The 12,151-nt window shown below is 29.3% G+C and overlaps 1 protein-coding gene across 4 annotated transcripts in view; it reads left to right on the top strand.

The window, feature by feature from the left end:
• LOC145256323 (uncharacterized) overlaps positions 1 to 7,277 on the top strand; it is a 42,271-nt gene extending 34,994 nt beyond the window's left edge. For all 4 annotated transcript variants that reach the window (XM_080115073.1, XM_080115083.1, XM_080115093.1 and 1 more), the window contains 4 exons: positions 895 to 952; positions 2,570 to 2,700; positions 4,522 to 4,671; positions 7,027 to 7,277. In XM_080115073.1, coding sequence (XP_079971199.1) covers positions 895 to 952; positions 2,570 to 2,700; positions 4,522 to 4,671; positions 7,027 to 7,204 — 517 coding nt within the window. In that variant the 3' untranslated portion in view covers positions 7,205 to 7,277. The remainder of the gene's footprint in view (positions 1 to 894; positions 953 to 2,569; positions 2,701 to 4,521; positions 4,672 to 7,026) is intronic.
• Positions 7,278 to 12,151: the final 4,874 nt, after the last annotated feature.

Below are 12,151 nucleotides of genomic sequence, written 5' to 3'. Positions count from 1 at the left end.
ATATCCTTTTGATATGAAGGGTTCATACGTTTTGTCTATTCCTTGAGATATCGCTCCATGTGGATTGCTTGGGATACCCTGATTCAGCTCAGTGAATCGCTTCGCCTGACATTTAATATTTAATTGGTTATTTAAAAATGTTTGTTTTTTAAATAAATTATAGTGAATATATTATTGTTAATAAAAATTAGCTCTTCAGAAACAAAAGTTGCTTTGTCAGCTTAAATGCTATTTGGGTCTAACTTAAAAATCCAAGAATGACAATGTTTAAATGTAATAGTCAAAGAAGAATGGCTACAAATAGTTTTGCTATATTTTAAATAATGAGGAATTATTTCCGTTTAAAATCCAGTTAGTATTATGCATGTAAAATTGAAAAAAGTAGGCTTGAAATATATCAATATTATGTGAATAAGCTAAAAGAAAACAAAATGGTCACCAAATTCGACCTGATGTGTTTAAAAACGAAATTCCAAATTTTACTCAAAATGTTTCCTCATTCAATAATATTCATTAATAATAATGTAAATATTTAAGAAAATCATAAAATCATTTTTAATGATGTTATAGAATTTTTCTCCTGTTCTCTGATTGCGATCTTTAAACATTTCCAACATTGTTTTTCTCCTTTTAAAATAATTGTCTTGTTGCATTATACACACTGCATGCTTCATCTTCCCTCATAGTTTTAGACAATATTTTTGGCTGTTATTAAATTGTTAGCCTCATTGTGTTTTAATATTACAACTAAAGATGAGAATATTAGTCTGAAACATAAGTAAATAATTGAATTATTTACTTATGTTTAATACACATTCAAAAATTATAACTTGTAATAATTCTATTTTGTTTTTACTATAAGTTTCTTTTATTGTTTCCTTCTAATTCAATAAGGTTGCCGATTGCAGTGAATAAGATTGTGATGAGCCTGAGTAAAACAGAAGTTGGTTGGGTGAGTTTGCTCTTCCCCCCCCCCACACGCACTTTTCTCTAGGATCAAATTTTATTCAGTGACATTTGCAAAGTTTGTCTTTGGTGAAAAGGTTTTTAACTTTTCTTTTTTAGTGGTTTAGTATTTCCCATTGATGAAATCTGTTGCCACTGAGACAAAGAGGTTAAAAGATGAAAGATGAAAATTTTAAATACTTCCCTGAGGGCTGCAACATGATCATCCTCAAGTCCAATAAACACCTGGCATAATAGTCATCATCATTCAGCTAATCGGCACCAAACCCAACAGAGTCTAAAATATTTTTGAAATGCCTTTCACTGTTGACTACAGTATATTGCTGGTTCTGTGCAGTTCTAGGAGATCCGTACTCCCAGGCTTTGCCTTCTCTCTTTGAGAAGGGATTAATTTCTTGCTATCTGGCTGAGGCACACCTACTGTGAAATGCCAACAAGGTTGCACAGGCATTTTTTGCAAGCCAGAGTGCACTTCCTCTAGAGCACTGCTTCTTCAATCCCATTTTCCGACCCTTGTGCCACATCATTTTACATTTTGCCATGGAAGATAAGATTCAGTTATCAAGCAATCCATCACATTAACCTTTATCATTGAGCAGCTTACTGAGTAGAATACCATTTAACATTTTACAAAAATTTTGTTTACATTAGGGTGCTGCCACCACCACCTCTCAATCGCCCTCCCTCCTGAATGTTAATTAAACTGCAGAAACACCTGTTAAACTAAACAAGTTCTATAATTGAATACCCCCCCCCAAAAAAAAAATGAAAAACATAAAAATATATTTTTGTAAACCACTTGTGAAAACTTAATTTTTTAGATCAATTAAAAAGCACAAAAACTACGTAACACAAAAAAATGTATCCCATTTTTTTATGTTTTTTTTTTTATCTTTCTTGTTATTTCAAATGTCTACTAAAAATTCCTCCATGATGTAATAAGTCCATTCACTATAAGAAAACATTACTGAAGGCAGTGAAATTGTGCAAAATAGTCCCAGGGTCCAAGGGTTCATACCATGCAAATGGTAAATTTGTGATAGGTTTGATTATCAAATTCATTGTCAGCGACCTCGGATACTTCTAGAAAACCAAATTAGAATAATCGGTGTTCTGCTGTAGCGTGAAGTAACATTTACCAACCTAGTTTCAAAACAAAAAAATAAAAACTTTATTATGTACATAACTCATCATCAAACAAAGATATATTCCAAAAATCACGTAAATTAATCAAGTTTTTTTCAATTAAGAAAATCAAATTTTATGATGAAGCCACTATTCCCAAATGGTCAACCATCTGGTAATGGCCAGGTTCATCATTTCTTAACTTTGGTGATCTGGTGAGTACCAATGTGTCAACGTGATTATGCTGTAGATACAATTTACTATTAAAGTTGCTAAAAATGATTTTCTATATAAGAAAGACTTGATTAATTTTATATGAATTTTGGAATATAGCATCTTCGTTCTATGAAAGTACATGCATCATGAAGATCTTTCTGCAATTTAATTTTTAAAATAGGTTTAATTCAAAATAAAACTTAAAATGGAATTGATTAAAATAATATTGAAAGAAGGAAAATAAATGTTTGTTTTTTTCTAGAACATTCTTTTGCATCTTTTGCACCAAAACCAACATAAATTGGCCAATTTGTCAGATAATCTTCCATCTCAGATTTATTCAGCCGTTGAGGATAAAATGTGTAAATCTATTACACAATCTGAATGTCCAAGGTGAGTAAAATTAAAAAACATTTTTTTTATTCTACATAATTTCCATAAATAAGTTTCAAATTATTTTCTAATTTGAAAATATTTTTTTGGCATTTACTTTTGGTGTGAAGCCATGAATTTAGCAAAAATGAATATACCAGGATGTTTATTAATAGTTCAGAAATAAGAATTTGTGAAAAATATGGTGCCTATATCGTATTAGAGACAATTGAAAATCACATTTACATTATATTGATATGCTTACATATGTTGAAATAAGTAAAATAACCAAAAATAAAAAAATGGTTGAGTTTATTTTTTTGTTTTGTGTACATTAATTAATAGTTAATTATTTTGTTACTTAACATTGTGGTTATAGTCAGCTAACATACTTCCTGACTTCCAGTGTGACAAGACATATCAGTCCTTCACTTTTATTGTTCTATTGTGAAGCAATTTATTGCAATAAAATATAAGAAAAGGACATTATTAAAAAGTATACAATAAAAATTACAAAATTATAAAAAGATAAAAATAACACAATTAGTCTTTATTTGCACTTTTAATAACAAAATTAAAAAGTTTTTTTTTTTTTTAAATTTTATAATTATGAAATTATAAAAATGTTTTGCTTTTTAAATTTTAAAAATAAAAGTTGTTTTTTGGATTTATATAATAAATATATATTTATGAAAGTATAAAAATAAAATTATTGAAATCAAAATAACAAAATTTCAAACATCATAAAATAGCGTGTCCAACATAATATTCCCAAAATAGTTTTAAAAGATTTAAAAAAGTGTTTTCAATAATTTAAAAAAAAAAAAAAATTAATTTCAATAATTCTTATTTAAAATAACACAGAAAAATTTTTTCAATGATTATTAAATAAAAAAAGAATGATTGGAAAAATGTAATAAAAAGATTATGTGCACAGGGAAGATCCAGGCGTGAGAAGAAAAAGCAAAGAAACTGTTTTGCCATGTCACTGCTTCCAGTAGCAGTCACATTGGAAGTTAAGAAGTATGTTAACTGACTATAACCAACATGGTTTAATTTTTAGTTTGTTAATTAACTTGTTTCCTTTTCATAAACTACTTCGGCAATTTTCGGAACTAACTTCATTTAGCACTTGTGGAGATCATCATGTATTGCTTCGACAATTTCTGAGATTAAGTTTATTCGGTGCTTGTAGCACCCACTCCATGACAAGGATTTTTTTTACTTAAAATTGTTTGATGGTTCGTTTGATTATTTAGCATCCTAAATTGTCCCTTGCAAAATATTTTTTCTTAGTTTCCTAGATTAATGACTCCGTTGCCATAAATGCCAATGATTTTATTCAAGGGCTAGAAAAAGGAACATGTTTCACTTGCCAATAGGACGGATTTATATTTATTTACATACAAATATAAATACATCATCGTTTTATTATAGAATACAGAATTTATTTTGATTACAATTACTGTTTTTATATAAAAAAATTAGTTGGAGCTCAAATAAATATTTAAAGAATTTTCATTCAATTTGTTTTCATTTTAAACTTGATACAGAAATAAATTGTTAGTATATTAAAAATTTATCGGACAAAATTGTTATTGTTTAGGTGTTTAAACCCACAGCAATTTAAAATGAATTTTAAAAAATAAATAAAGCTCCATTGCTTCTTAGGAAATTACATGTCTCTAAATAATTTTCAAGTGTATTCAATTTTATTTTTTAATTTTAAAGTTCACATTCTCCAAAGATATAAAAATTAATAAAAAAATTTTAAAAATTTTGTCTCCTGTGAGAAATTAAGAATTTAATGAAAGATTCTTTTTTTTTTTTTCATTCTTTCAGTCTAATTTGGCAAAGCAACGAATCGATTTTAATTGAAATCCTCCAACAATCATTTCCTCTTTTCTTTGCTTGTTTAACTCATCTGATTCAATGGGGAAATCAATTTGTTCCAGTTTACCAGCAAAAACCCAATTCTCTTTACAGTTGGATGTGAGTATAAACTTGTATAAAAAACAATTATTTTCACTATAAACACAAAAGAAAATAATTTTGCACTTTCATTTGTTAATATGGAAGAATTGTTTTCTTAGACAAAAGTAATTTGTTATTCTCTTCTTAATTGGCATTTATTTCTCAAACTTGGATTTTACTGTTTTTACATGGAGAGAGTATTTCAATCACACACACACACACATATATATATATATACTCTTTATTTGTTTTTACATGAGCAGTAATATATTGCTACACAGTTATGAGCATGTTTCAGTCAGCTAGTTACCAGTAACTAGGAACCTCTTCAGGCGATACAGCTTATATGAAAGCAAAGTTTGCAATCTACTTGAGTATTGAACATTTAACCTCTGGAAAACAATAACTTCAGATTATATATATATATATATATATATATATATAGAGAGAGAGAGAGACTTGTTTGTAATATACTGAATTTTACTGGGTTCATATAATTCTGTAAATTTTCATATACCAATGAATTTTAAGCCAAAAAGAGATGACTTAAAAAGTAAGCTACAAAATTATCATATTTCATAATTGAGCATTAATATACTGTATTAACAAAACCAAGACTTCAAAAAAGGAATTGGTAGCAACAAAAAGTGTATTTCATTTTAAGTTACAATTGTTTCAAGACCAGTTGGACTAATTGCTAATTTAATTTTTTAATAATTGCTAGTTTATTGTTAAGTTGTTTACGAAACTGAAAATAACTGTAACGTTTTAGCTAGGTTGTTCTGGCCATATTATAAATATAAAAATAGAATTAAAAAAATTAAAAAAAAAAAATTATGTGAAATAAAGAAATATAGAAATCTAATTTAAGAATTCAATGAGTAGTATTATTAAAAGATATTAAATGGCTACGGGATTTTGTGTAACTTCTTATGATAGGTTTTTAAATAAGGATACGAAAATTAGGTGATATATTAATATTTAAATAAGCTCTTGACAAAGGATGCATCCAGGATAAATGTTTTCGCATGCTTCATTTCCTTTAAGGGAAATTTCTTTAAATAATATTCTATTGTTAAAGTGTTTTTTATTCAAGAAGTCTGAAGAAAGGCTGGTTATGTGAAAATTTTCAAACGCCATAATGCTTGAAATTGTCCAACCGGTCTTGAAACAATTGTAACCTATAATGAAATACACTTTTTGTTGCTACCAATTCGTTTTTTGAAGTCTTGTATTTATTAATACAGTATATATATATATATATAAATTTAACAGGATTATGCTCAAACTATTGAAAACTTTGAAATGTGGCACAGGAACTACATAAAAAACACTAAATATTGCATTGGAGATGGATGAAGGAAATCTGCATTTAATTCTCACCAGATTTACCTTTTTTTCACTAAGGGAGTGGAAGGAACTTTTTTCCCCCAACTTTGGCCTAGAAAAGAATTTACTGAGTGAAATACCTACACAAATAATAGACTGAAAAAATCCAACCAATGAGAACTACCAGAGTTATAGAAAAGTGGGAAAGGGTAGATAAATTGCCCGATTGAGAAAGGCCACACGTATATATATAACGCACTCATATCTTCAAGATAAAAATGCTCCATCCTGTATTTACTGTCATGCTCCATTTACAGTGGAACATGTACCAGTAAAATCTATTCTTTCAATAAAATCAATTCTAGACATTTTCAGATGTGTGACCTGAAAGACATTTTGTTTTTATATAATGATTTACCACTTGATACTTGACCTACTTTCTATAAATTATTTCTCTGCAGAAAATAATGGAATCAGAAATTCCTACCAAATGAAATAATTATAAAAATAATTTTTCATCATTTAAAAATTAAAAAGAATTTTGGTCAGCATTAATAAACCACCAAGATTGATATATCATAAAACAAACCCATATAAGGCAATGATCAAATCCTTAGAAATTGGCCTCCAGTTTGTAATGGAAAGAGTCAAAAATGGCCACATTTAATGCTACATTTACAGCATTCATTTAATAGATTTTATAAGAAATACAAGTTTCTAACTTTAATGACAATTTAAAAAGTGAAAATTTAATGGAATTGAAGTTTGGGTCAGATTTACACACACATGCAGTTTTTTTTTGTTTTTTTATACATTGTTTTTGTTAAAAGCAACCCTATGTAATTGTTTTCTCACAATATTCTAAGTAAGGCGTCAAAAACTAGAGAATCCTCCAGAGCACTACTGAAACTTTCCCTTTATATGCATGAGGTATAGGTTTGAGTTTTCCTTGGGATGTTCAGAAGTAGATGTTATTTATTTAAAAAAAAAAAATACTTATTACAATCAAAACTAAATGAATGCAAAATCCTTTTTTCTTTTCAGCTATCAACCCAATAAGAAGTTTAATGATGAGAAGTCATCCTTGGAAAATCTTGTGTCATATATTGGAATTCTTATTAAAAGTGGATCTTCTAACAAAAAAGCAGTACTGGCGACTCTACAAAGTTTAGAAGGAGCTACAATTGGTAGTATCTGGGAAGACATTTTGGCTGAAATATGAAAAGAAAAAGATATTTCATAGTTTTATGAATACAGCAATTGAATTTTGTGAATAAGCAAGATAAAGCAGTAAATTTCTTATGGTTGATTATTATTTAAAGAGAGATATGGTTTGACATTACTCCCAAGCAACTTATCTTTACTGAAAATCATGTTTTAGTAAAAAAAAGACAAAAAAAACCCATTAAGTTAGTTAGTTGTTGCAAGTTTATGGAAAACAGTGATTAAAAACTGGTCATATTAAAAAATATCCACCATGGAATTGTGAAATTTTGGGAAGAGATTGCAAGGGAGATAAATGTGGAATCATAATTCTAACAAAGGGAGGTAATCCAACCTACACCTCTAAACAAGAAATAAAAATTTAAATCAGTCAAGGATGAAAAAGATTCTAGAAAATGAAAAGACGGTTATAGATATCTCCTGGAGTGGGAGTTGGAGCTGAGCATTTGAGAGAGGCAGTTGAATATATATATATATATGCACATTCCAAAACTAATGCTTCCTATTTTTATTTCACCTAAATAGATCAGAGGAAATTGCGAATTGCATTGTTATTATGACTGAACTTATGCATTCGTAACCTGAAAGTTTCATCTCTGTTTCAGATATTAGTGGTGTGAGACTCTAAGAAAGCAACCCCCATCATGGATGTGCATCAGCAGCAAAGATGCACCATTGAATTCCTGACAAAAGTGCATCGAAAATGGTGGTGACTATATAGGAAGATAAATTCTGGAGCACAAAAGGTTGCTCATTTTAATGGTACTACTCCCGTCTTTGTAGCTCGTCAACTTTTTGAATTAAAATAAAAATTGGAGGTTTTACTTTTGGAACAAAGTTGTTATCTGATCCAGTCAATCCTGCAACAAAGGAATTCTCACTCTAAAGCCACAAGTCCAGATTATAAACAATAATAATACTCCTCGTCTTTCTAAGATTTAATGGCGGATTTGCAGTTCTTTGCTTGACCAGACTGAAACATGTCCTATTACGCAGTTCTACGTGCTAGCCCTCCTTCAGAAAAACCAACTGCCTCTCTCAAATGCTCAGCTCCAACTCTCATTCCAGGTGATATCTATAACCGTCTTCCCATCTTCTGGAATCTTTTTCATCTTTGACTGATTTTGGCCTTTTGTTAACGATTATGTGTGTGTGTGTGATTAATATTTTAACCACCCAAAACGTTGGTCAAACAGTTTCTAGTCATAGGGATTTATCTCGAGCCCATCTCTTCTCAAAAAATTACTTTTCCTACAAAGGCTGATCAAGCATGACTTTCCCGTTAAATGAGATATTTACTTTTTCAAACAAAGAAAATATTTCCTGGATGATTGGAGCTTGGCCAAAAATATTTTCAGTTCTCTGTTAAATTGTTTTGTAAAATTTATGTTTGTTTTGTTACTTACACTAAAAAGTTTTGCATAAATAGCAAAAACTTGTTTTTTTTAATCCTTAAAAGTTTTGTAAATATTTAATAATAAAGAAAATATTTTGTAAATATTTATTTTTACTTTTAAATCTTAAAACGTTTTTGTAAATATATATTTTTTTTTTAAATCTTGCTCGCGAACATTTGACCATGTCTGCTACAAACAACCACCAGCAATGTCAAGGTCGAACAACCGGTGTCACTTGAAATGTTCGCTTATCTTCGTCTTATGCTACAGGGTATCTAATCTTTACTTTACACTCCGTTTTGTTTCCTGGACAGATATTTAGGATTTGTGTCCAAAATGTTCTTTTCTTTAGAAGTACTGACTTGACTTTCAACAAGTTATGATCTATTTTTATATCGATTTCTTTCTTTTCATGTTTTTATGGTCACATTTAAAACATTAATACATTCATATTGAAATTAATATAATGTTAATGTACATACAAAGAAAAGAAAAATTTATATTTACAACAAAGTTATGAAATGTTTATTATTTTTAATTAATGTTTCAAGTAGCGAATGCTGTGAAGCAATAGTGAGCCGACACAGTCAGCTAGTTATATACTAATACACAGTATTTCAGTATCCATATGTATAAATGGCTATTTGCAATACTAATGGAGGTAATTCAGTATATATTTAAGTGCATGTTAGCATAAGCAACAGCTGATTGAAGCACTTGTTTATTTAAATAACAGCAATAACGACTTGGTTTTAGTTTGACATATTTTATTATTGTAAAAAGTTTAAATTTCACTGTAAATATTATCTAAAAATATAAAAACATTGTATATTATATAAACATAATAAATACATACTAAAACATTGTATTATTGAGCTTCCTCATCCGGTTTTGGGATTTAAGGTGTTGTGAGTGTCCCAAACTCTGGGATGGCCAACACCAGGCAACGGTTTACGTTTACTCTTTATATTATCCAACCCAAAGAGTTGATATCAGTCAGGTTGCGTGAAATGATTACTTTTTACACAATCAAGCTTAAGTCTACCATAATCTCTAGTGCTTAGGATATACAAATGTGAAGCAAATGGTGGAATGCTGTCTCTTATGCCAAGCATATAAGGGATCTATAATCCATGCAACATCTTTCGACAAAGCGTCATGTTCATTCAAAAAGGATGTATGTTTTTGTCACCGATTCTTGGCTTTGAATTTTCTTAATATTTTTCAATATTTTAGTCATGAGACTACAAATACAGAGAACTGGCTCTGGTTTAGAACTACAATCAAAAATTTTAAAAAGTCAGATTTTGCTAAAAATTAAAAAAATCCATAAGTTTTTTTTTAACACAAATTAAATACTAATGACTGTTGACAAAAATTGCAATTTTTCACAAATATGATAAAATTGCTTACATTATGCTCTTCACAAAATCCACTAAAATTTTTATTTTAATAATTTTTTGGAAAGGGATTAAAAATGTAAATGAAATAGGCAAAAAATTGCATTTTTGATGCAGATATCTAAATTACTGCATTGTTTTTTTAGTTAGAATTTATAAAAGTTGTAATTTATTTTTTAAGTTTGTTTTTTTACTGTAGATCCTATCAAACTTACAGTTTAATCCCTATATGTTACTGAAAATGTTTCCAAATTGGAAAACATGCAATACTTTTAGCAAATATCAAAAAATGTATTCATTAATTTGGGATTCAAAATAAGCAAATTTATTCTATTTTTTGCTTCCTTGCTCACAACCTTCTCCATTCTCATCTTTATTAGCCTCAATATTCTTTAAAAGCAGAAAAAGGTTTGTCGAGTTTTATACACTCTCTCTCTTATAATGATTGTCACTTCTCCAAACCACTATCATCTATTTGAGATTCTTTATAAAAGCAGTGTATTTTCATCATGACAATTCCGCGAGGTAAGTTTGAGCCAACATTCTCTTCATTGCAACCACAAAACATTATTTACAGCGAACACAAACTCTTGAAACTAGAAAAGCTCTGGTTTGATCCCTTCCCTCACACACAGAGTTCAAAATATTTTGAACTCTATTAAATGTTGCCTAAAATCAAGATTTGTCATCCATGTCCATTTACATTTGGTTCTGAAAATAAGTTTTGCAGTAGTGAAAGTTGAAAATGCGTACACACACACAAAACAAAATCTTGAATTCTAATTAACAAGTCTTCAAACTTCTTAATCAAATGACTCCAACACTAATCTTTTCTCTTTTGCTGAACACTCAATATGGTCTCAACTAATCGCATCAACTTTACTCTCTCCCTGGGAGGAAAGTTTCTATTCGTTATTTTGAGAATTTTAACTCCTTACGCTTACGTCATCAAGTGGCTTTATGCTTTGTCGAGCTAATTAAAAAAAACAAGAAAACACCCACATAAAACAAACAGTTGAAATTTTGTCATAGCACAAAAATAAGATTCTATCTTCTAAGTGGAACACTCCGTGTTCAATTCCCAATGAACAACCCACGGCTTGATCCTCACTATTTTATCTTGTGGTCTTGCATGATCGATGCTGCATATTTTGACTCAAAAAAAGTTCTTAGTTTTGTATAAAGGTTTCATTGTTTGAGAAAAAGTATGACAGTTTAAACTCAGATTATATAAAAATTTTTAAATTTATTTTCTACCCTATTTTATTACTGTATGGACTGTTCCAGGTTCTAAAGTAACTGCTTATCAAGGCCCAAAGTACACTTGAGGATAAAAGTTAATGTTTTTGTTAAGTGGGTGGTGGTATAGTATCATGAAGATTGGTATTATTTAGAAGATGGCTCAACAATTTATTAACATTCGACTTGAAAACGATCATGTTGTAGTCAGCTGGGGAGCAACTCAATAGTATTGTGTTCCACAGATGGATAGTTCTTGGAAACGAGCATATATATTTTCTTAAATTAGCCATGACAGTCGTGTTTTAAATTCTTCCATTTCTCTTTCTACGCATGTCTTATCTTTTAATATTATTTGACCTCATTTCCTTGTGAATTTAATTATTCCACAGATTTCTACCTTTTGGATTACTTTGGACCATCTTCCAATTACGCGATTCCCTTGGATTTTACTTGTAGAAATGGAAATTTAATCAACTTTTTTGGATTTTACCGTTATTGGATATTTTACCCTTCATCAGAATATCCATTCACGTGAAATCATGTTTTTCTTTACCCTATTCCCTCTGCTTCACTATTTGTTGCCAAGTAAGACCTATTATTTACTTGTAGTTTCATTAAATACTTTTGCAAGCAAAATCTGATCCCGCATTTTGCTAAATCCTACTCTCTGATGAGAAGGAAAGTATTTCTTTGAAACTCTGCGAATTAAGGACTATCCACTTATTTTGTGCTTCCTTTTTTTAAAATTAAATGTTTTTAACTCTTTTTCAAAGTGTTTTTAACATGTTTTATTAACTACTTGTTCTTATATATATTTCTTCTCTTTTCATCTGTTATGTGATCTGCTCGATTGTCGATGAATAGAATCATTATGAGAAAGCAGTAGATGTAAGATACCAGCCTCTG

The sequence above is a fragment of the Euprymna scolopes genome, chromosome 3 (assembly GCF_053919585.1).
Source record: "Euprymna scolopes isolate OS-2025 chromosome 3, ASM5391958v1, whole genome shotgun sequence".
NCBI lineage: Eukaryota > Metazoa > Mollusca > Cephalopoda > Sepiida > Sepiolidae > Euprymna > Euprymna scolopes.
Note: the sequence above shows the minus strand (reverse complement) of the source record. Positions and strands in the feature narration are given on the sequence as shown.